The sequence below is a fragment of the Orbicella franksi genome, chromosome 5 (assembly GCF_964199315.1).
Source record: "Orbicella franksi chromosome 5, jaOrbFran1.1, whole genome shotgun sequence".
Classification (NCBI taxonomy): Eukaryota; Metazoa; Cnidaria; class Anthozoa; order Scleractinia; family Merulinidae; genus Orbicella; species Orbicella franksi.
In genome coordinates, this window is record NC_138149.1 from 10,217,618 (window position 1) to 10,243,410 (window position 25,793).

Genomic DNA, 25,793 nt, shown 5'->3' on the forward strand with positions numbered 1-25,793 from the left:
AAGGTGGTTATTTGATGCAAATTTCAAACTACAAGCAGCACGCTGGGCCGAAACTGGGTATATGCTAATTACGTTGTTGAATTTTTTCGTCTAATATCGAAAAAAAGAACTATCGCAACTGTCGCTTTTGCTTGGGATTTCTTCCAAAGCTAAGTCTCAGATCCACTTTAGAGAATTCATACTAATTGCTATCTGCCATTAACACTGAATTTGATATTTCTGAAGCTATTCGCATCAAAACATTCTCCCTCAAAGTTGCTGGATATCACTCAGAAATTAAAGCATTTAAATGCGTCAGGCATAGCGGCGCTATTATTTGCGGGGACGCGACCGGAGTATCGTTATAATATCCTCACTTTGAAATTAAGATACAGAGATTCAGAGACCAGCAGTTCCGCTTTCACGTCATTTTCCGACGACAAGCAATTAGACTTCGTTGGTTCTTCGCGTGCACCCATTTGTTCCATGCCGTGAAAAAGCGTGTGGCGTGGCTGACTTCCAGATTAAATTCTATCTAACCAAGCTTCAGCAACTGCAAATGTGCGAAGGATGACCAGTTCATGCGACAAAAGAAGTACCATCGTCTCGTTTAAACGTTAGTTCCTCGACACTTCCTCGAGGGAAGCGATCCACTTGTGGGCCTGCGTCGTGTTACGTTTGAGAACTGGTAACCCACCTCGACTGGTGGATTTGCAAAATGAACGTGGGTGTCACATCGTCGAAAGACAATTGAAAGGAGTTCGACATAAGAACATGACGGAAACATGCATTCGAGAAACACACCTGTAAGTACTGTCTACTTGTAGATGTTCCACGTGAATCATCTAGACAGAAATCGGCAGCAAAATTGATTTTGAAGTTTGGGCTTTAGCTTTATTCCGTAGACTAAGTTATTGGACATTTCCACAACTAGCTTGCCAAGTTTATGCTTATACTTAATGGAATGTTTTTGACATGAGATTTTTCATATTCTGGACGGCTGTTTGGTAGTGGAAAGACAAAATACTAACGATGCAAATATGTGGATATCATTCGTTTCGACTCGGCTTGCCTAGGGTCAGTAACACATGAATACCGACGATTCTCAACAATTCTCAACAATGCGCTGCCAATGCGGGATAAAGTACTTGAGCTAAGGATGTTCTTAAATATGAAGATAAATCGCATATGCACCCTCATGGCAATAATTAACTTTTCGAAAGTTGATAGCATGGTTAAAGAACTACTCTGATATTTAGCATGATGCATTGTGCTTCAATTGACATCACCAGTGGGGTGTCGGCGGTACAAGGGTGTTAGATGTTATCTGTCTGACGATCAATTATTCTTCGTGAAATGAAAGTACATTAATTATTATTTTTTATCCACATCAAAATTACAGCTAAAAAATGCATAAGAAAAGAACTCACTGTATGGTATTGATTAAGTATTTGTGGGTAAAAGTAAATGCTAAAATAGCTACAATATTACGCTATTCATTAATTGCACAAATTAATTGATAATCACATTGTGAAATAATTTTGATTCATCATGTACTTCATATTCACTTTCATTACTACTAAATTGCTGCTTCTAATGTGTTTTGTAACAAACAGTAAGGCTCGATTGTTCAATAGATCCTTGGCCATATCTATCTGTCCTTGATTGCCAACTTATCGCCTGATCGGCCTTTTGAGTTGAAAATGGCGATATTTCATTTTAAACAGTTATTTAAGATGCTCCTTGGACAAATGAAATCACATGCTGTTACTGCATGTCTTCATGCAACCCTGATGCAATGTCAGTTAAAGCTCAAATTGAAGAGAAGCAGAACTTTTTCTCGCCTATCTTTCTTTCATCCGGATCTTAAACGACAAATTAAGTTACATGATACCAGAATATTAAGTCAGATACCATTGTTTTCGATCAAAAGGTTGCTTGCTGGTTGCTAATTTACAAATTTATCATGACAACTCAGAAGTGCAGAGTCGCTTGCTGACCAAACCTAGCGTTGTTGTTTTTTGCTTCACGTTACCAAGATTTACGTCACAAAATTTGACAGAAAACCACTACAAGGGATCGTGGTGAAAGCCAAATTACCAATTTACACTAGAATGCAGTTAGTCCTGCGACTTCTTTTGCGAACTCTCTAGAGCAGCTTTCACTTCCAACAGCATACTCAGCTCGATTCATTGATACAAGATAATGAATACCGTAGCAGATTACTATGTTCTTTTAATGCCCTATTTTACAGCGAAATGCGAAGTCCTAACTCAAGCTTCAAGCAGTACGATTGTGTAAGCCTGAAAGTGTGATTGTGTTTTTGTTACCTCGTGGACAATTAAAAAACCACATCCATTAAATAGACGCGGTCTTCCGTTTGGATGTTTTTTCATCAGATGTTAAAAAAAATTGCAATGCAAACTGGATTTTTAAGACGCCTTCTAGCAGCTGATTCTTTTATCAGTGATACCATTTAGTAAGGCCATGTAATTGCTTATTCCTTAATAAGCTGTCTTGCAGTTGCCACCAGTCCTGTGGTTTTTTACAGACAACCTAATTATTTAGTATCGTACATACACCTGTAAAAACGGATACAACAGTTCTTGATCGCATTTCGCTAAAAAAATGCCGTTAAAAGTGCTGACGGGCAGAGGAGTGTGTGTTAGTTTACCCGGTAAGGTTTAGCCTGCTAGAAATGAGGGCCGCCCTTTTGCATTTCCTTGCATCCAGTTGAAAGCTTGGTAGATTTTTATTTGACATGCCACGGTTGTTCGATACCCGCAGATTGGTTTTGTTGTGAATATTTAACCCAGGGAATTCAAGAACTATTTTTACTACTTTTCTCATTCAATCTTTGTGTTCCATAGAAACAGCACTGGACGTCAACCGGAGTCTTGCCGTTCGATGTGTATAAACGCATCAGTTTCAGGAGCATATTGTAGGATTTAAAGTTGATGTCTTGGAACAAGGAAAAGACATGAACATTTCCCAAAGGACAACGTTGTGCGCTTTCGTTATTCTGGCTGTGAACTACGCTTTTTCTGAAAGCAAATGCAATAGTCAAGAAAAGGAATCACTAGATCTTATTGGAGTGTTCGATTTCGACGACACGTCTTCTGTAGAGAGTTTCACGAACGCCATATCGCGACATAACTCTTTGAGTCAAGAAGAATGTGTTCCCATCTTAACGTACAGGACACCGCTTCTTATAAAAAGTGACACGAGTGTTTCTGAGTTGATAGACCTAGCTGAGGAAGCATTGCAGGGTGGTTCTTGTTTTATGGTATACGCAGCTGAGGATGATAATGGAAGGATTGTTCTCGACCTTGCAATAGGTCATGGATTGAAAATACTAACAGCTATACAAGAGGTTAGTATAACACATTTTTAAAATACCAATACCAAAGTGTTAACGGCAGATGAAAGAAAATGCTGAGAAATATGTATAATTAGAGCGCTTAAATCCTGTAAATGCCGTTAAGATAGTCAGACTTTCCGGACGGTAATCCCTTCATCAGTGTTTGTTTCCCACTAGTCTCGAAAGGTATACACTCGAGCACACTGGAAGAAAACTTCATTGTATTGGGACAAATCTAAATCAGCCTTAATGCGTTCGAAATAAGGGAAACCGAGGACGGTTTGGTGTAATTTTAAGTGGTGACACCACCATTCGCAGACAAAGGATATGCCTAACAGAACCTGCATGATTCCGCAACGAACAGCGACACCGGTAATTACATCATGGTGCAACAAATGTGAGAACATTTTATGTCCGTTCGCGCTGAAGCGATCAATACTTTCTCAATAACGATCCTTCATACTCGAAAACGAAAGTCCATGATTTGGGCAGGGTAAACAGCCATTTAAAAGATGGATACTGAAGTGCAGAATGTGCATGGATACTTTACTTACGAAGTCCCAACTTAACAGAATAAGCATTTCCGCCTGAAATTGCATGTCTGAATGCAAATTACTTCAGTGGAGAAGATTGAGTGAATTTATAACTGCTTTATTCTCTTCTTGAAAAGTTATACCCAGAACGATACAAAAAGCGACCGAAATCCATAGGATTGCCGTGCTTGTTATACGTTGTTTTGTGTATAGTAGTGTCGACATCTTTAACTAAATTATCAACCTTAGATGACTGCGATTGAAGACGTTCAAATTGGTTGCAGAATCGACACACTAAACAACGATATGCTCAAGTTACATTATAGTGCAAGAAGAATTTCGATCCCTTGCCTGGTATTGTAAAATGTGCAGTATTACCGAATGATAGGCTTTGACTGGTGCTTCCGTCAAGCAAATTGCACTGCAGGAACATGCTGCCTTTGTTGCAAAAAGGTCGAACAGCGTTGGACAAAACTGAATCAAAATTTTTGGGAACGTTGTATTTGCTATTAATATTGACAGCGTTTCCAATGTTAGCACTCCACTCTTAAATTTCTATATACATTTTCGTGTGCATTGCGGACCAATACTCCAGTGAACGTTTGTAGATATAAACATGCTGTCTGATTAAAGTACCTTAGCGACGCTAATACTGAAGGAAAAATTGGTCAACCTCCCACTAGCTGGGATTCCTGGCCGTAAATTTGTAAAATTGGTAGATATATATTTTGTGTTGAATTATTTCTTAGCTTGTCTCCTCGGTCACGCTAATCTGTGTTTAATACCTGACTCGTCAACTACCTGTAAAGGCACTGATTTTAAGGGGCTGGTGGCCACTGTCCTGGGTTCTCATTGGCACAGAATACAAATTAAATAATAAGCAACTGAGTAAAAGCTACTTGGAAAAATAGAGCAGCGCCCTAGCTATTAGGTGCCCCTGCCTCCACATATAACGTTGTTCGGTTTCCTTTAATCTGTACCACCAATGTATTTTTCCCTTTACAGTTTTCTTTGGATTACGCGAATGAAGAGATAAATTACAAATACGACCCCGTTCGTGTTGCCACAGTGAACAGAACAACTAGCACACAGACACAGCTAAGTGCTTTGTTGGCGCTCTTCCACAATTTGAACTGGAAGAAATTCATCGTCGTTACGGATGGTGTGCACGAATCAAATCGTCTTGTAAATTTACTCCAAGAAAGCCTTGGCCCATGGAATCTTGAAATGATAGACTGGTTGCTGTATACTCCGGACGTTTCGTTTGATGAAATGTCTTCCAGCTTCGATCGTTTAGGTAAAGATGCACATGCCATTCTCCTTATAACAAACAATCTCAAAATGGCTAATGATATCTTCAACGCCAGGGAAACTATTTCTCCATCTTCGTGGATTTTTGTGTCCGATTTGGACGTGACGACATTTACTAACACCTCGTTTCCAGATGTGATTTACACTTTGACACCAACATTGATTCAGGAAATTACGGTTAGTGGTTATGTGGACGATGCCGTTCGATCAATAAGTCTTGCTCTTGCGAGAAGAAGTAACCCCGAATTTGGTACGTGTCCTAAAATGGACGAAATGCGTAGGTGAGTCTTCTAAATCAGTGTACACGCTCTACTTAACGTCGTTTATTTAACAAAATGCAGCTCAGGGGTAACCTTGCGACCGCTATATCTAACAGGGTGTTATGTGTTTTATAGAATTGGTGTCATTGTTCAGTTGATATATAAAACCGAGAGACCGAGTTTTACCACATTTCCACGCACCGCAGAGAAGAGTAGAAAATACTACACGCAGCAGAGTACTTTTGAGGAACTTCCAGGTGTTGGAAATGTCTCGAATCTATCTATACATTCCCAACTCAAGGAGAAAACACAAAACTCAGATCGTAAAACTCTTTGCTGATTAAGATCAGATTTTCAAACACCGTCACGGTTATAAAACCTTAGTTATTTATGAATGAGTTTGAGAAAGTGACATCGAAAGCAATAATAATTATACGTATCCGACAGAAGAACGGCAGATTACCCTGGCATTAAGGTAGTTGTGTTCCAAGTCCTTAATTAATTAAGCTAAAAGTAGTAACTTGTTTCTAAAAATGATAACTCTTAAGACAAGGAGAACATGGAGTCAACTCCATGAAATGTTTTTCTGTCTCGTCGTAGATCAATGTTGATCACGTGTTTCAAATGTTTTGGTTGAGGAATTCACAGATAGAACACAAAGCCCCCCAGCCTGTTACATAGTTTGTCACTTAATGAAGGGCGCCCGTTAAATAACGTGTCATTCTCCTTTCTTTAACCAGACTGTTGTCCGAGGTAAATTTCCATGGATCATCGGGACCAGTAAAGTTTGACAACCATGGAGACCGAGTGCCCCTTGGTTATGTTGTTTGTCAGATGGTGTTCGTTGGCGAACGCCGTATTGGTGGTATACAATCTGAGATTTTCCAATTGGGCTACTGGTCTAACAACAAGCTTTTCATCACGGATCCAGGTAACTTGCCTCGACTTAAAATTCTGCTAAACGAGTATCCGCCGAATGTGATGTCAAAACCAAAAATAAATGGCGAACCGTGCCAATCAAATTCGAAGCCGTGCATTAAAACGATAGAAACTCCGGACGGCAAGAAGAGCATTGAGCGTTGCTGTTATGGTTTTGTCATCGATGTGTTGCAGAGTGTGATGAACGAGTATCCTTTCATACCTGAGTTGCTCTTCAGCTTAGATGGCCAGTATGGAGTGTACGATGACACAAACGACACTTGGAATGGGGTGGTGTCGGAACTCCTTAGTGGCAGAGGAGACGCAAGTTTTGATTTGTACATAAGTTCTCGAAGGGCCACCGTTCTTGATTTCACTGAACCGTACATGCCTTCTGGGATTCGCCTGTTGGTAAAGGAAAGCGAACGTGAGGACAACCAGATTTACTGGTTGTCTTATCTACGACCCTTTACTCCTCCAGTCTGGCTCACGCTGCTAGGGAGCCTAGGGGTAATGATATTCTTTCTTTGGGGAATTGAGAAGATCAGTCCCGTCCGAGGATCGAACAAGCTGTTCCATCGTAATTCTTCGTTTGGACTTGACAACGCTGTATGTTATGCCCTCGCTCTTGCTTTTGGCCGCCCTGCAGACGAATCAAAACCCACAACGAACGGCGCTCGGCTCTCCTCGGTTGCTTTTGGAATGGCAATGCTCGTGTTCGTGTCGTTTTATTCAGCCAATTTGGCAGCGTTTCTTATCGTGGATGATAAGACCACTCCAGTCGAGGACATTTACGATCTCAAGGTATGACAATTAGATCTGTTTATATTTGACATTACCACCCGAAAGAGTCTAAATGTTCTACGTTTTTAGCAGCTTCGGAAGGAAATGTCTTGGCGGAAACTTCCCATACCTTCTTGTACAAATAAAAATCATCAAAACTAATCGATAAAATCAAGTCAAGTACATTGTATTTAAAAAGTGTGAACTTAACCAGATAACGTCTCTCGTTTTACATTCCACCAGATTGAGCGACCTCCAGATGGCTTCAATTATGGAACTATTGAGGGATCTTACATGGCCGACTATTTCAAAAACAGCGAAAATGCGTATTTTCGTCACGTTTGGTACCACATGAAACATAACAACGTCAAGAGCCTCTCAGAAGGAGTGCAAGCAGTCAGGACAGGGTAGGCCAAGCTCATTGTGTCTTTTGATGAAGAATAATGATATTCAATTTATTTAACTTTCAACAAAAAAGTATTTTCTCTGTAATAGTGTAGGGGAAAAAGAAAGGAACAGTAACCATGCAACAAGCCATTCTTGTCATCAGTAACCTGATTTTTTTGTCCGCCTTTAAGGAAACGTTTTATATCTTTCTTTAATTAGTTGAATTAATGTTTGATGGTTTGAACATGTTTTGTTTTTCACTGAAGGCTCCAACTTAAAAAAAGAACTTCTCTTAGTTCAAGTTATGGTTTTGTAGGTAGAATAAAGGCGTGCAATTAGTTCTCGTCCTTCCTCCGAGGGTGTTTCTCCGGGCCCCTCTGGTTTCCTGACACCATTAACACCATCAATTCTGATTCGATCGCAATGCACGAATGCGTAATGAGTTCATAGGAGCGCTTCTTGGCCAAATAAATCACATTTACAATTTTAGCATCAGAATACTTCTGTTTTTTCCACTAATTCAATTATGTAAAGTGAGGCAATGTCGGTACAGTTTCTTGTTAATTAGAGAGTTCGTTAGGTCTTGTCAGAGGATCTTGCCTACCACGGTAAGTGGATCAGTCGCTAAGCGATTGGTTTAAAAACGTACTGCCACCTGCCACCTAATCATAAGCCTGCGAAAACAGACGGAGTTCCGGCTTCTCGGAAATCCGTGCGTGTTCGCAGACTACAGTATCATCCAATCCGAAAAAAACCAAAACTAATCTTGACTCGCACGCACAGTTTTTCCACGCATTTGCGTCAAATGCATGTATTTGCTTTGAGTATTGATTGGTTTCATGGATTGTCAGTCTAATTTGTGATTGGCCAGAGTGGTTAATTTACTTTTGGGTTTACGACAGACACTGTATGTAAACATGCACTGCATGAGTCTTTGCTTGATTTCTTCAACAGGAAGCTCGATGTTTTTGTCGCTGATCACGTCGGTTTAGAATACGAGTCAATGACTGATCCTTACTGTCAGCTCAAAGTTGTTGGCGAACCTTTCGCAATGTCCGGGGCATCAATTGCAGTCAGGAAAGGCCATCCTCTGTTTATACCACTTTCAGAGGCTCTTCAAAATATAAAAGCCAAAGGGCTTACAGACTATATTCAGAAGTTTTGGGTTTCAAAGTATTCCTGCAAGAGAGAAACTCCTCCGGCTCAATTGAAGGTGGAAGATCTCAGTGGACTTTTTCTACAGTTAACAATTGCAATGATTGCTTGTATACTGGGCACAATGTGCCATAGAACATTCCTTTCGCTGTACCACAGAGAACGGTGGAAATCCGATGAAAACGAGCACATCGAGGAAGAAGACCCAAGATGCAGATTTGCGCAAACAGAAACGCTGGTGTGAGACAGAAGTCTTGACGAGCTGCTTAAAATAATGTCTTCGTGACCTGAGAATGGAGTGGATTGAACAGGTTTCCATAGAGCACTCAAAGGAGAAACTGAACCCACTTAGTTGTGGGTTTTCAGCCAGTTTATAGTTGATAACAACAGTATGTGTTGTCAAGAGGTATATTAGCAGCTCGATATAATAGTAACGGACAGTAATATCGACAGCGTGCAAAGTCAGAGCTTATATCGGTGGTCTTGTTTCGCTCACTCGGTCGCTTTGTCCCCGCAGCCCAGTGGATGTGTTGGTTAAGCGTGTTCGTAAGGCCAGAGTCCTGGATTTTCAAGCTCCGTTTGAAAACCCTGCGCATTATTCTTTTCATACTGAAAAATGTCAGATGCATGTCAAAGTAGTGGGTAAATCTGAAGCCGTCCTGAACACGGAATAGAAAAGTCCAGTACCCCTTTTAACTCTCTACCAGAACACGAGTTATACCATTGATTTTCAATTAGTATTAATACAATGAAAGACAAATTACAAGTTTTTGTCACGCAACGCAATCACGAACTGTTCCCCTTTTGTGATTTCTGTTTTAAGGGGTTAAAGGTTTATTTTCCCTCAGTTAAGCCTTGATTGCACGTACCTATGAACAAAGTAATTCCATGAGTTAGGTTCTTCGTTTTTAGTTACCTTAAAACTCTTTGGAGGTCATATTAGATGATGTACTGCGGAAAAAGTGCAATTTCAAGTGTATAGCTAAAAATTAATGGTGAAATCTCTGTGGAAATTAGGGAGTAATTTGCTATTCATTGTATTTTCACAGTAATCGTATTATTATGTGTATTATCATAAACATCATATTAAAGAGAAAAAGATGTAGCCGTATATGTCATCGGAGGGGGGGGGGGGGGCGTCATAAAAGCTTAACGATAACGAGTCATCTGTCACTGCATTGATCAACACGACATGCTCAATATCTTACAGGTCTAACCTTGTTGTCTAAAATTGCGTTTGTTTAGCCTGTTCCCACTGGTCAACACGCCATGCTTGATGTTTTACATGTCTAGCCTTGCTGGCTAAAATTTCCTTTGTTTAGCCTGTTTTATTTGACTCTGAGAGTTCTTCCGAGAACGAAAAACAAAAGAGACCTTGTTTTAAGTCAAATAAAACAATATAGTGTAACCCGAAAGGCTAATTTTCATCTTAAACTGGACAGATGGATTGGAAAATTGTATCTTCTTTACACCTCTGTATGGGTTTTCCGAAAGGAAAGGCAAAATGGCAGAGAAGGGAGAATTCTCGTTTCATGTGCTAGTGCCGTCTCAGTTTGTAATAGCTGGTGTAAGAATTGGCTGATGGTATTTAAAAAGATTAAATTACTTATTAAAAAATATCGGTCGGTATGTTGGCTGGCAATGGAGATGTTGCGAACTTTTGCGGGGCCTTATTAGCCTCAGTCCCGTTTTGGGACATGGCGGATAGCCTTTTTACTAGTATTACTAGAAATAATGATTGTATAAATAGAAAAAAATACATACAATTCTATTGTAAATTGCCTTACATACATTGCAGTATTCATGACACTGTATGCAAAAAAAGGAAAGATTAATTAACTGCTAGTTAGTTGTGGGAAATGATAACAATGTTAGATAAAGCTTATGTCATCAAACTTAAGAAAAGTTTGTTATAATGAGAAATAACCGTAAATGAATACATAAAATAATATATGTGCTTTGGTTTATTTCTTTGTGAGAAAAGAATTAACACGGTTCTATAGCGTCTGTCCAGGTTTTTTCTAACTCAGGCAGCTTCGGAAAGGAAGTAAAGAGAGCACAAAAAAAGAAAAAATCGTCGAGAAAAACTAACAACAACAACAACAACAACAACAACAAAACAACGACAACAACAAGGTCCGTATAGTGAAAAACTGTGACCGAGGTCTTGAAAATGCTGCCCGAGCCCGCAGGCTGATGACAGCATTTTCAAGTCCGAGGTCAGTTTTTCAATGTACGGACCGAGCATAGCTGGCAAATAACCTATTTATTTTTTCCTCTCTCTCTCAAGTCACTTATATCATTATGTGAAGTTTATATGAAATAATTCATATATGAACTGCGGTTGTAGATGAAAGTGAAGAATGATCATCGCAGTTAATTTTCCAATTTAAGCAATTGGAAAGAAGAAGCCTGAAAAAATCAGGGCTTCAACGGGATTCGAACCCGTGACCTCCGCGATACCGGTGCGATGCTCTACCAACTGAGCTATGAAGCCACACATTGGAAGCGAGGTCAATTAGTTGAGTTCATATCTTCCCGTGAGGAGTGAAATGATGTGAAGTTTATATGAAATAATTCATATATGAACTGCGGTTGTAGATGAAAGTGAAGAATGATCATCGCAGTTAATTTTCCAATTTAAGCAATTGGAAAGAAGAAGCCTGAAAAAATCAGGGCTTCAACGGGATTCGAACCCGTGACCTCCGCATCATTTCACTCCTCACGGGAAGATATGAACTCAACTAATTGACCTCTCTCCCAATGTGTGGCTTCATAGCTCAGTTGGTAGAGCATCGCACCGGTATCGCGGAGGTCACGGGTTCGAATCCCGTTGAAGCCCTGATTTTTTCAGGCTTCTTCTTTCCAATTGCTTAAATTGGAAAATTAACTGCGATGATCATTCTTCACTTTCATCTACAACCGCAGTTCATATATGAATTATTTCATATAAACTTCACATCATTTCACTCCTCACGGGAAGATATGAACTCAACTAATTGACCTCGCTTCCAATGTGTGGCTTCATAGCTCAGTTGGTAGAGCATCGCACCGGTATCGCGGAGGTCACGGGTTCGAATCCCGTTGAAGCCCTGATTTTTTCAGGCTTCTTCTTTCCAATTGCTTAAATTGGAAAATTAACTGCGATGATCATTCTTCACTTCCACTTATATAATTGTTGACCTTTTCCGCGCACACGTCGCACGCGCTTGTTACCGTGACCGTGGACAGAGATAAGAAAATTCGGACTGCGCTAATTAACAAGAAATCAGATTAACGATACGTTACTGTGCCCATTTATGACGCAAACTTCATGACTTTTGTAGCTCTATCGCGACGATTGCAGCGATCGTAGCGTTCCTATGGAAACCATATTGACGTAAGGATCCCTTAACTTTTTCTGTAACGATCCCAGCAACGGTAGTGATCAAATGGAAACGAGCAATGAGAACCAGTTTTTACCTGGGCTTGAGTTGCGAAAAGTCGAGCAGCTTTTGAATCCAAATAAACAATTGCACGTTATACAATGTATGTTAACAATTTAATTTGTACAGCTATGCAAAAATTGAGTTTACTGGGATTAAAAGCAATAACTTTGACGGACGTGAACCCTCCTCCAATACGATAGCTAGGTTGGGAAGAAAAATCACTAGTTTTACTTTCCATTGAGAGTGCTCCGCGGTGAACGTGTGTCTGTGTGTGTCTGTGTTTTTTTTTTCCCAAGTTTATTATTTTTTTTTATTATACGTAAACTTGTTCGGTTTGGCCTAGATCATTCTAGCTACATAACATATCGACACATTTTTGCAGTGTGAACATCTTGACATAATGGCAGCAGAACACCATGAACATAACGACATAAGGGAAAAAACAAAAACAAAAACTAAAAAAACAACTAGATATTTTCCTTAAGTCTTTATGTCGATGTTTACATTACCGAAACAAGCTTTTGATGCAGTTGTGTCGCTATGTCATTATGTCGCTAGTATGAACTAGGCCTTACTCTTTCTTTTCCTTCTTCTGTGAAAGGAGCATAAAAAAAGGGCCGTGATATATATTTTTCCTGAACTTAATTAATTATTCATGTTCCATAACGCGGCCAGGTGACAGTCTCGCTCTAATGTGTTTCTTGAATTCCTGCAACGCGAAAAAACCTACGACAATGAAATAAATGGATTTTTATTGCTGAAGTCTACTTTTAATTTAAACCCTTTCAGTGTACCGACTGTAATATATATTTGGCGTTGGTTTGACTTCACACAATAGTTTTTCTTTTAGCTGTGTGGAACTACAGATCATGAGTAGCTGCAAACTTTTACTCGGGAGTCTCGTTTTAAGTTGCCCATTGTAATCGGCAGTTCCCCCAGAGACTAAAGAAATCATGATTACTTCAGAATCTCCATAAACTATCACCGTATTTACGATCATTTACAGTAAGAATCGTAATTTTTTGCTGTATCATTTGCATCTTGCTGTATTGCTTAATAACATTATTTTCTTGTCTGGGAAGGAAAGTTAGCGAAAATTCGAATTAGATCTAATCATAGTTAATAGGAGGAAATGGTTGAGAAGGCCGGTAAACATCAAAGATGCAAACAAACAAGACTACACATCTTTTGGTTTAATTTATGCTCGTGGACTATGCATGAATTACATGATGGCAATGCTTCTATTGGTTAGTTGTATGAACACATATAGCCAGCTTTTGTATTTTGCCAGGTTTTGTGCGGGGCTAACCCCCGAAATAGCCAGTAAGTAAGTAAGTAAAACCTTTATTTGAGTGTCAATGTGATTAGCTTCGACAGACTAATTAGGGACACTAGTAAAATAGCAACACTAATTTGCATACGGTACTTATAAAATTTGAATATTTACAGGAAAATGATAAAAGCATAATGAGTTTGACAGATCCTATGTTAGCTTATGCACATGATAAAATTGTAAAAATTAAAATATTTCCATTGGCTACAAAGATTACAGCAATTGCTGTTGTTAGCCATCAAAAACATTCAAAAAAGAACTTTGTCAGGCTTCCTTCCTCATTCCTCTATTTACTACAATTGAACGGCGCTGTTTTTTGGAATTAAGACAGTAACTTACCAATAAGTTTGTTATCTCGTTTCACACTTTAAGCCGCACAAAATTTGAATGCAAACCGCAGGTAAAATGATAATGTAGTGTGATATACACTCGGTAAAGTGGATCAATTTTGGAGCTATCAGTTCACAGATGATAGTCTCGCATAACTGACCGGAGCGTTCGAGTTCCTCGTTGTTGGATGCTACTAAAGAACTGCATGTCGTAAGGAAATGGTAAGTGCTGAATTTCAAAATGTTTGTGCCTAAATATTTAAGTTGCAGATATATATTTGCCATGTTCTCATCGACTAAAACAGCGAAATATGTCGCTATTTTCAATGCCAGAAAGGCATTAGATGATGACCCTGTTGATTATTTTGACTCGTAGTTTATCGTGTTCACCATGACATCACATTACGGTCATTTTAACGTCGGGACTCTTCTCCCGAATATATTTTTCTCAAACTCATCAATAATCCATCAAGTTAAAACAAAGAAAATCACAACCGTGAAGGAGGTTTGTACACCCGGTCTTAAAGGAGCTCACTCACGGTAATTTGAGTTATTTTGGCCGTATACAAAATTACCTTTAAATGGTAGGAAACCTGAAAATAACAGTTTAATAACATAGAAAAACACCAGAGATAATGATAAACCATAAAAGAACAAGGATGGCTAAGGATGGAGAAGATTGACACGGATTACAAACGACGAATTTGAAAAATCGAGGCTAAACTTTTCAATATGCGCAAATCGTGACTGAGCTCCTTTAACAGATTTTAACGATTTTTCTTCTCCGTGTACTCCTTGGTTTTTGTTTCGTTTGAGAAGATAAATCAAACACTCGAGACAGTGTTTCATCGGCCATCCAAACACCTCGAATTTCGTCAAAAATACTCCGCCGCGCGTCGTGTTTTCAACTGTCTTCTTGGTGTTTGGATATCCCGATGAAAGACTGTCTCGAGTGTTTGATGTAATACACCAAATACCGTATTTGACCACATTTGCAAACACCGAAAAGAGAGTTGAAAATACGACGCGAAGCGGAGTAGTTTTGACGAACTTCGAGGTGGTTTGGAAATGTGATCAAACACTGTCTTGAGTGTTTGATATATCTCCTCAATCGAAACTAAAACTAAGGAGAAAATGAAGAAAAAAATCGTTAAAATCTATGCTAATTAAGATCAGATATCCAAACACCGTCTCGGTCATGATTTCCCTTGTTTAGACTTGATGAATTATTAATGAGTTTGGCAAATATTACATCTTCTCTTTTGTTCATATCAAAGTCCCGGCGATGCAGTGTAGAATATCACAAGACGGAATGAATTAACCCAAACCACATCGACAAACCATTACGCCTTCATTCTAGTTAATGCATTTAACTTATTACATCAACAGTTCAAACGCAATATTAAAATACTATTGTAATATTACAGAATGTTCTATGAGCCATTGAGGCAGGAAAGAACTTCTTGAATTCAACCGACGCCTTGTGTGGCTTTCTATGGTTTCGGTCGCGTTTAAGACTGAATCAACGATGTCCTTACCATATTTCGGTTTTGAAAGAGCTGCTTGGTAGTTACATAACAGTTATTTTCTGCCAGGTTTAGAAAGAAAATATTTTGGCATGATTACTGGGAAGTGATGGATAACCAAAATAGATCAACATGAAAAATGTTTTAACATTTTTCATGTTGATCTATCGCTCAATAACATTAACACCATCCAGTTAATGTACTCGGTTTATAAAATAGTTATTAGATAGTACGCGCGATTTCATTGGCCGGTAGGTGTATTTAGATGAGAGCATGCAAACACGTTTGTGACGGTTGTTGGAGAAATATTTTAAACAATTATCGGATGAGGTTTTTGTGATATCCAGAATAATCAAGGTCGAAGTGGGGGTTATAAGGCGAAGCCGAAGCCTGAGGCTGATGTCTGAGGCTGATAACCCTTACCGAGCCCTTGATTACTCTGGATATCACAAAAACCGAATCTAATAATTGTTTTATTATACATTGAACGAAAAAAAAAAATGGTCAAAACAGTGAGTGGAGGTGATAATTTTTTTTCTAAACGTTTAAAATTATACAAATCGGCGGCACATAATTCGATTGACAAACAAGTCTAAGCATTAGACAATACGTGAAAAATTGAATAAAAACTGTTTGAATAAGTCTAACCGAAGAAAACATTCCAATTGTAAAAAGCGAAATTTTTGGAAATTTGCGAGTGAGTTGCCTGAAAGTGTAAATCTCGCATAACGTGCTCTTCCTGTGAGAGAGTTAAAAGGGGAGACAAATTGTTATTTCCAGTTGGAAACCAGTAATGAGAACCAGCATTTAGCTTTGCTTGAGCTGCGAGCAGTCGTGTAGCACGTCGATCAAAATGAACAATAGGCAAATTTCCGAGATGTCTTTTGCCTCTGTGCCAAAACGCGTCTTCGTGGGAAATCATTCATGTGAAAATGATTTCCGCCCACAAGTTCATTTTCATGCAAACTCAGCTCATTTTCATATGAAAGTTTTGCACGAGGCTTCGTTTTGACACAGAGACACAAGATAGCTCGAAAATGGTCTCTTGAACGCGTAATCGTGGTTGTCTGGTATACAATATATGTTTACTTAATAATTTGCATAATTTGTATAGATGTACCAAATTTGAATGTGTCTGAAAAAAAGCAATAACTTTGGCGGCCGTGAACCCTCCCATAATACGATTGATTGCAAAGTTAAAAAAAGGAAAAAAATCACTTGTTTTAATTTCCTTTGAAAGTGTTGCACTGTGTGCGTGGGGCTTTTCAGATTTATTTGTGTTCGTAAGTTAAAATTGTTTGTTTACTCTATTTTCAGCATAAAAAGGGCCGTGATATATTTTTTCCTGAACTTAATTGAATATGAATGTTCCATATAACGCGGCCAGGTGAAAGTCTCGCTCTAATGTTTCTTGACTTCCTTCGCACAGAGCTAAGACAATATAATAAATGGGTTTTCGTTGCTAAAGTCCATTTTAAATCCTTTCAGTGTGCCGTCTGTAATGAGTATCATGCACAATTTGGTTTCACACCCTGGTCTTTGGCAGAGAGAAACCTTAGCAGCTGCAAACATTTACCTTTTAGGTCGTTGTAAAGTTCTAGTTTAAAAGCGCCCATTGTAGCCAGCTGTTCTTTCAGAGACTAAAGAAACCATAATTATTCCAAAATCTAAAGAGTCTATCACAGACTTTTTAATAAGGATCGTTATCTTTTCCTTTTTTCGTTCTGTCTTGCTGCATTGCTTTTTATATTATCTTTTTGCATGAAAAGAAAAAAAAAAGTAAACGAAACTTTGATTTTGATCGAACGCCGCTATTTTTCAAATTAAAACAGTAATGTCACTTACTAAATTTGTTTGTTCGTTTCACATTTTTAGTCTGACAAAATTTGAATACAAACCGCAGGTAAAATGATAATGTAATTTGATATACTTTTTAACGTGGATCAGTATTTAAGCTATCACTTCACAGATGATAGTTTCGCTTAGTTGACCTGTAAATGCAACGAGCGATCGAGTTTACTAAACCAGTTGGTTGTTGGTTCCGCTAAAGAACTGCATGCAGTAAAGAAATGGTAAGTGCTGAATCTCTATAAGTTTATACCGAAATAGTTCATCAGCAAAAATATATATGTAGTTGCTATATTGTTATTAACTACAACTGTCAAAGAACTACCAAAAATGCCGCGAGAAAAGCGTTAGATGACGACCTTGCTAATTATTTTGACTCGTAGTTTGTCGTAATCGCCATAATATCACATAACGGCCATCTTAAGGTTGGGACTTATCTGCCGAACATGTTTATCTTCTATTTTGTTTTGGAGGATAAGTTGAAAGTACAATTGTTTCATTTCAAAATCCCGGCGATGCAGTGTAGAATATGAATGTATCCAAACCACATCGACGAACTGTGACTGATGCCTTCGTTCTAACTTATTACCGACATTAACATTTCAAACGGTATATTGTCATATTATTGTAATATCTAACAATTATTCTTGGAAATGAAGTTCACGGCTCAGTGAATTTCCTCTCACTATTCACCTCAATTTCAAAAAATAGATATACACACGCGAAGTGATCTAAAAAACAGAGAAAAAAGAAACCATTAAAAGCCGATTTAATTGATCTCAATTCTTGCTTAAAAAAAAGGTGCAGGCGGCAAGTAGCATGCGCGAAACTCTCTACAACATCTTCAAATCCTCATCACAATCTAGCAAAAATGTACTTTTAACACCGTCCAAATCAACAATCTAAATCAAAATTCTGCTTACAAAACAATTTTAATGTTTAATCACAGTTTTCATTTGCACTTGAAATGAAAATTGGAAGAGCAGTTGGCGAAGGATCAACCTGAAATTATACGGTGTGAGCAGGACTGTGGTGAAAACCAGATATTCACTGCGTACTTGCACGTGCATGTGCTTCGTTGAATAGCACTTGATGCTTCTGCCAATGAGACCTGAGGTATTTATTTCTGTTAATGCCGGATAACGAGCTACCTGGCGATCGGGTTTGTTTTTAGTCTTTTTTTATCCTTGAAAACTTTCATGCCAAATTTCGTAGCCTTCTTCGTATTTTCTGGTACAGCATCTTCTTGTATTCTGAGGATTTTCGATTCAGAAACACTGTCGAAAGGCGAGTCTACGCCTTCCACTTCATGTTTGTTTGAATCGCCCATTATTCACCCGGCAGGGAGTGAATAATTCTCATTAGCCAGAGATAGCAAACCAATCAGATTGCTTGAAACACCAAGATCACTGAGTGTGTATACACTAACATAGAATATTCCATAAGTTTTTGAGGAGCAAAGAACATCTTGAATTTAACCCACAGTCATTTCAACGTTTACCACGCTTGCATATCAAGTTGTCATTGTGGCTTTCTAATTAGTTTCGCCCGCGTCCAATACTGTATAAACGGTGGTCTTACCATATAAAGGTATAAAGGTGAAAAAAAGAGCAGGTTGGTTTGTTACGTAACCTTTATATTGTGCCAGGTTTAAAAAGATAGATAAGATAGATAAGGCTATGCAGACATGTAAAAAGTCCTCTATTACTTAATTGTGAGTGAAAGCACTAGTTGCGAGCTAACTCGTGTTACAATATAAAGCTTTAACCAAGCCTAAAAGTAGGCTCCCATAAAATAACAATCATTTGCTCGAAAAAATAATCTTTAATTCAAGAAAGTAGCCAATAAGCACTCCACCAAACCAAATGAATTTGAACAAATAAAAAGAGAAAACTATATCAACACGTACAATATGCAAATCACCACGTACGAGTGTCAAATAGCAAATCTTGTTTGCATTTGAAGCATAAAATACGAGAGACGAAAGACGGTCGAATGAAAGAAATGTTAAAGATAATTCGTTTAAGGGTGATTAACATTTAAGATAAAGGCAAGAAATCAGTGCATTTAGAAGCAGAAAAATGTCCGAAAATTATTTGATTATAATTGGTCACTTTCGAGATATTCAAATTCAGCTTGATAGTGAAGCCTAGAGAACATAAACAAAAAAATTAATAAAAATTTCATTCAATTCCCTTTAATAAAGTGTGTTATCGTTTTGTCTCACGATGTAGTGACTTGAGATGTAGATCGCGACGTTTCGACTGCTTACTGCTAGTCTTCTTCAGACGATAAGGTCGACTGATTGCACGGTATTATTTATATCACAAAGGTCGGCTGTGATTGGTGCATTTTGATCTTCCTATTGTTGCATTGTTCCGGCGAGTAGCTGTTCCCTCAGTGGTCCGCTGTTGTACCGTTCTGGGGTCAAGGAAGTTATTCACATAAGACTTCACCCTAATAACATCAACAGGGATAGTGGAATTGAAATTCCTGAAGCGAGGATGCCCACGATCAAAAAACACAACAACAGGAGAACGGTACAACAGCGGACCACTGAGGGAACAGCTACTCGCCGGAACGATGCAACAATAGGAGGATCAAAATGCACCAATCACAGCCGACCTTTGTGATATAAATGATACTGTGCAATCAGTCGACCTTATCGCCTGAAGAAGACTAGCAGTAAGCAGTCGAAACGTCGCGATCTACATCTCAAGTCACTACATCGTGAGACAAAACGATAATAGACTTTATTATTGCATCTACCACGATGAATAACAACAACGTTTTCCTCTATTCCCTTTATTTGTGTCCTCTAAGACTCACTGTCAAGCTGAATTTTAATATATCGAAAACCGTCTATTGCAATTTACAACAACTTCTACAGAGCAACTCAAGTGTTATTGTTTAGAGGTTAGAGAAATGGAAACAATGAAATCTAGAAAATATAAATGTCTCACCGCATGATTTCAAATCAGGAATACTTTACAAGTCCTTTTAATTAAAGAAATCTGACCGCAGCAACTTTCAAAAGGTTTTAAAAAGGTAAACGGATAAAGAAATAACTTTCGCGCGTACTAGGAAATTATATTTTAATCAAAAGTAGCATGATGTGTTTTTGCATGATAATTTGGATACAAATATTTAAAAAGCGATGTTCACCTTCCCTTTCAGGTTTCACGAGAAAAAAAATATACGAATATTGAGATAGTGTTGGCACCCCTTCCTTTGCAGGTTACAAGAAAAGTGCGAGCAAAAAGCAGAGAAATAAAATGAAGAAGCTTCTGCAGAAAAGTCTTTGGAGAGCATTCCTACTATACATTTATGCAGTTCTTGGCGGATGCATGTTCTACCTTCTTGAAAGGAAGCCTGAGAAAAATAGAGAGGTTTATTTCAGGCTTTCTCGAGAGCTTCAAGAAAATTTTACAGCGCAATTTAACATTTCAATAAACGAGAGCGATTTTAAACGTTTTATGCAGAAGGCTTTTGAAGTTGTTAGAGTTGGAAGCAAAGCGGACTGGAGCATTCTTAGTGGTCTTAGCTTTTCTATGACAACGCTAGCGACAGTCGGTGAGTTACATACATGTAATTTAAGACAAGGTTATGCTATGCTATCATATCTGACTCCTTGTATTGGTTTCCAGTACCCCATTTACTGCGCCTGTCAATCACACGCGAACTCTGCTCAATCAGCGGTTTCGTGTTTCGCTACCTCCAACCATCTCTAAGGGCCTTCAGAAGCGGATTCAAAAGGTCACATCTGTCGTTTGTGATTGGTAGATTTCGTTTCATTTCGCTTGGTTGGTTGGCTGGTCGTCGTGGTGATTGTGATTGACGCAGCTAAAACGTAATGGTTAGTTAGGTTTTGAACTTCAGAGTTCGCGTGTTGTTGAAAGGCGCAGCCTGGTAATGATATCGTTTCTCTTGTTGTTGTATCCCTATGCAGGTTATGGTCATATCACTCCGGAAACTCCACTCGGCCAAATTTGCACAGTGCTATATTGCTTTGTTGGTCTTCCCATATCCATGCTGACTCTGAAAACACTCGGAAAAGTCGTTTCTAAATTGGTTAACAAGTTCGTTTACATGGTGGAAAAAAGGGTACTTGACAGGAGAAGACCTCGAAGGGTTAAAATAAAAAGCTTTTTCCTAATCTTTGCGTTGATGGTTTTGACTTTATGTGCTTTTGGACTGACACAGAGTTACCTGGAGGGCTGGACTTTTAGAGAAGGTGTTTACTCATGGTTTGTCACACTGTCCACCATTGGGTATGGTGACTACGTTCCCAACTGGAGCTTTCTGTTACGATGTAAGGAATCTCTACATTCCAAGATAACTCTTGGGTTGGTGATTTCTGCGTCAGCTCTGCCTGGCATGACAGCACTCTCTGTGGTCTCCGGGGTCCTTAACTCAGTTGTGGAAGCCCTTGAAGAATTCAAAATTAATTCTCAGGTTCGCCGGCAATGTTCCAGACGCGTAAAAGACCAATTGGAGACTGTACTGGTCAATATCGTTTGCACAAGTTCGACAATTCATAACACAAGATCCCGATCAGCTTCTTTCTGAACAATGAGATGAAAAGAGGGTTGTACTCATAAGTTGTAGTCAATTAGTTATAAACAACAACTTGTTAAGACTTATTCAGAATAATACCTCAATTAAGAAACAAAACTAACTCCATCAGCCGCAGTGCAAATCTTGGATTCTTGGTCTCGCATTTTGATAGATGTATTTCCAATTCACACCCATCATATGCATGCCAACCTCCTTCAAAATATCAATGTTTATTTAAATTTGAGAGTGCAGCGATTTTCCAATCTCACGAGTAGCCATTTGATGCCAATAATATTAATGTACACTGTAACGAAGGACAAATTAACAAATCATCCAATTTGTTGTAGTTCGTGTAACACATAGAGAATAATACATGGGCGATCGCAGATAACGAATTTCTCTTCGAGTGTCAACTCGATACAAAGTTGAACACGAGAATAGAGATTCCATGTCTACTAATAACCATGTATTATTTTGTTCATGATATAAACATAACAATAACGACTGCGTTTTTGATGATTTTCCGAAGATTTCCGAAGATTCTTCAAAACTTGTTCAAATGCCACACGATCGTTTCCGAACATTTTCCCAACATTTTTCGAAGATACCCGAAGATTCCTGAAGATTTTCAAAGATAATCGAAGATTCGATTTCCGAAGACTTCTCAGGAAGATTCCAAGATGTTTCGATCATAGACCAACCAATTTAAGTACAACTAAAGGGTCACGCATGACATCAAAGAAGTCATCAACATCTTTACTAGTTAGGATATGGAAAACACGCCAGTTTAGTCTTGGATATAGTTTCTTATGAATTTTACGAGTGGCTTATTTCCAGTAAAACACTTGTATAAGTAATAAATTCTCTAGCCGCCAATGAAATGCAGTAATCCTGTCTCAAAATTACATTTAATTTAGAAAAGTTGTTTTGTTCTTCTCAAGCCGGAGAGAATTTTAAAAGACTACAGATCGACTGACAATCACGTCAAGTAATATAAAAGTGTGATAATTTGAGCTACTCACAGATATTGTCAGATCAATAGTCTTGCATGAATGACCTCGTAAATGTCAAAACTGATCGAGCCTACTTAAGTCACTTTCGACCAGTTGGCTCGCTGTTGTTGACTCAGCCCAAGACCTTGTAATGAGATAGTAAGTGCTGAATTTCAGTGACTCGTAATTACTACCTAGATGATTATTTCCATACGCGAGGCTAGAGATCTTACATTTACGTGGAGCTAGCCTTCTACATCTTTGTCTATGTACGTACGTTACATAACATAAGTTTTTCTGGGCAGGTTGAGTTCGTTTTGAACGGGTTTTCAACGTTTTTCGTGAAACTGCACGAGACACAAAAGGAAAATTAAATTAAAAAAAGACTACGGCAAAAAATCAGGGATTATCAATTTTTTTTCCTGGGGAAGTTACGAATATTTTATCTAAGGGAATACACTTTTTAATTGACTCCCAAAGTTAACTGCACGTCAAGGACAAACCAGATTTTCATCAAAACTAAAGGTCCCGACGCACATATTTGCTTAATTAGAAAAGAAGTCGACTTAAAACATCTGGATGGCCATGAATATATACGACTTATCGAAGGATATACTTTTGTAAATGGATTGCTATATTCAAAAACACTTACCATGCATTTTATTTCAGTGCACGGTGAAATCAAAGAGGATATATAAATTTGTTTCAACTTTGAGTACCAAGTCTTGAGCCGATCATCACACATTAGATTTTGGGTTACGCCTCGCATGGGATACTTTTCCCGTTCGCGCAATCCTTCTTGGTCTTTTCATTTCTACTATTGATTTACTGGCAACAGATCCATCACAGAGCTCCCATACGCGTACACAGATGACAATGCTGCTCCTTGCCATTCTACTGATGACTTCCAACAATCTATCAACACCTACAGTCTTTTTGGCCTCACCGCCCAACACGGCGGATCTAAAAACTCCTCTTCCAGTCTTCAAAATCTCCATTGGTGAAACCCACCTCGAGCAGGTTGACCACTTCCCATACCTCGGAAACATTCTGTCATCTAACTGCACCGCCGAGAAAGACGTTGACCACCGAATCGGAGCTGCACACACTGCATTTGGCAAACTTTATAAAAGAGTCTTCAAGAACAAAGACCTCAGCCGAACCACCAAACTCATGGTCTTCAAAGTGGTTGTCATTTCCACTCCGCTCTACGGCTGCGAGGCCTGGAGACACTGCTCCAGAAGGACATTAAGAAGCTCTAGCAATTCCACCAACGAAAGCTCCGCTCCATCCTCAACATCAAACGGAACGACTACATCACAAACTCCTCCTTCCTGGAGCAAGCCAACGCTGTTAGTATTGAGTCCATGATGGTGAAACATCGCCTCTGCTGGTCTGGTCACGTCGCCAGGATGAGCGATGCTTTCCTCCCCTACAAAGATCAGCTCAAAGCTACTTTCCGGCTGGCGACAGTCCATTTCCACCGGGACTGCCATGTTTGCAGCGGAATGGAGGCGGAAAGCCGATGAGAAACGTGCAGTACAAAAACGCGGCCTTGCAGCCCCTCGCCCACCGCCCGCCCGTCCGCCCGTGCCCTCACTGTCCTCGCAAATTCTACGCAAGGATTGGCCTGCTAAGCCAACTCCGAGGCCATCAAAGAAGAGGAGACCGTACTGTTAGAAGAAATTGATGCTCGGACACAAGCCAACGCCGCGACGAATGGTGATCCGAAGATTTCCGACCACTTTCCGAAGATTTTCAGATTCTCCAAAAATTGTCCGAAGGCCACACGAATGTTTCCCAAAACTTTCCGAAGATTTTCGAAGATTTCCGAAGATAACCGAAGATTGCCGAAGACTTGCAAGGAAGAACCGAAGATGTTTCGCTAATACAACAACAAATTTAATTACAGTTTAAGGGTCAAACATGATATCAGTGAAGTAATCCATATCTTTACTAGTGAGGATATCGAAAATACGCCAACCGAGTCCCGGATGTGGTTTCGTATGAATTTTAAGCGGCCTTCACACGGCAAACTTAAGTTGGCAAACTCGTGTTGGCAATCTCAAGTTGGTGTGTATGAACGGCACAAAAACAGTCGGCAAACACGTTTACAAACATTTGGCGGCAAATAGAACTTGCCTCTATTTTCGCCAACTTTTTCACCAACTTTTCCGTGTTGGTTAACTCGTATCTGACGTGTGAACGATTGGCAAACATGTGTTGGTAACTGGCAACCAATCAAAACTCGCGCTCCATTCACGTGATTCATTTGCGTGATACTTTACAAAACGGTGGACGCAAGTCAACATGAACGCGAGGCCACTTTTAAATTTATCGAAGAGGTTACAATAGACCATTTTACAGTTGTCTGCTCAATGACCTGGCCTTTGTATGGCAGCGAGGCTAGAGTTGACCTTGTTTTGATACAGACCTCACTGCTTTTGTTGCGTAAAACAAGTTGTTCTGATGTTAACTAGGTGCATTTACATGACAAAAGCAGTGAGGTCTGTATCAAAACAAGGTCAACGCTAGCCTCGCTGCCATACAAAGGCCAGGTCACTGAGCAGAAAACTGTAAAATGGTCTATTGTCCGGCTGTTTGGAACGTTTCATCTGTAGTCTACACCTCAAAGGTACTAAAAACAAACAAAAGAAAATGGAAGAGCTAGCGGACAAACTGAGTTTCATACAAACCTTTGTCGCTTTCTGTTTCTTCTCTTCTCTTCTTCTGTTCCATTGTTTTACCTAAGTGCCACTGCACCAAATGGGCCATGTTGCAAATTACCGTGTGTTGTGATTTGACGCGAGCTTGACGTGTGAAGGAACGAGTTTGCCAACTTTTTGAAGTTTACCAACACCAGTTTGCCAACTTAAGTTTGCCGTGTGAAGGTCGCTTTACGGGTGGTGTATTTTCCAGTAAAACACTCGTGCCTATATAATAAATAGTCGCATTATGCTCATGTAGGATCTATTTTACACTTCATTAAATAGTAATTGTTCCCATGGCGTCATTTGGAAAACGAGCTCAGATCTTTTTTTTAAAAGCGTCATCTTGTCGTTTTTTTGTTATTTAAAATTTTTCGTTTTTTTA

The 25,793-nt window shown here is 39.1% G+C and overlaps 2 protein-coding genes across 2 annotated transcripts; both read left to right on the plus strand.

Moving 5' to 3' along the window:
* Positions 1-1,594: 1,594 nt before the first annotated feature.
* LOC145487396 (glutamate receptor ionotropic, NMDA 1-like) lies at positions 1,595-10,093 on the plus strand. The gene is made up of 5 exons (XM_081466159.1): positions 1,595-3,352; positions 4,879-5,465; positions 6,185-7,166; positions 7,389-7,552; positions 8,487-10,093. The coding sequence occupies exons 1-5, from the start codon at positions 2,960-2,962 to the stop codon at positions 8,929-8,931; spliced, it is 2,571 nt and encodes an 856-aa protein (XP_081322285.1). The 5' UTR covers positions 1,595-2,959; the 3' UTR covers positions 8,932-10,093.
* Positions 10,094-20,178: 10,085 nt separating this feature from the next.
* On the plus strand, positions 20,179-21,820 carry LOC145488502 (potassium channel subfamily K member 15-like). Its single transcript, XM_081467382.1, has 2 exons — positions 20,179-20,724; positions 21,101-21,820. The coding sequence occupies exons 1-2, from the start codon at positions 20,427-20,429 to the stop codon at positions 21,718-21,720; spliced, it is 918 nt and encodes a 305-aa protein (XP_081323508.1). The 5' UTR covers positions 20,179-20,426; the 3' UTR covers positions 21,721-21,820.
* The last annotated feature ends 3,973 nt before the right edge of the window (positions 21,821-25,793 follow it).

Coding starts and splice junctions, on each gene's coding strand:
- LOC145487396 (XM_081466159.1), top strand. CDS start 2,960: ATGAACATTTCCCAAAGGACAACGTTGTGCGCTTTCGTTATTCTGGCT. Junction 3,353..4,878: donor TACTAACAGCTATACAAGAG/GTTAGTATAACA, acceptor TTCCCTTTACAG/TTTTCTTTGGATTACGCGAA. Junction 7,167..7,388: donor AGGACATTTACGATCTCAAG/GTATGACAATTA, acceptor ACATTCCACCAG/ATTGAGCGACCTCCAGATGG.
- LOC145488502 (XM_081467382.1), top strand. CDS start 20,427: ATGAAGAAGCTTCTGCAGAAAAGTCTTTGGAGAGCATTCCTACTATAC. Junction 20,725..21,100: donor GACAACGCTAGCGACAGTCG/GTGAGTTACATA, acceptor ATCCCTATGCAG/GTTATGGTCATATCACTCCG.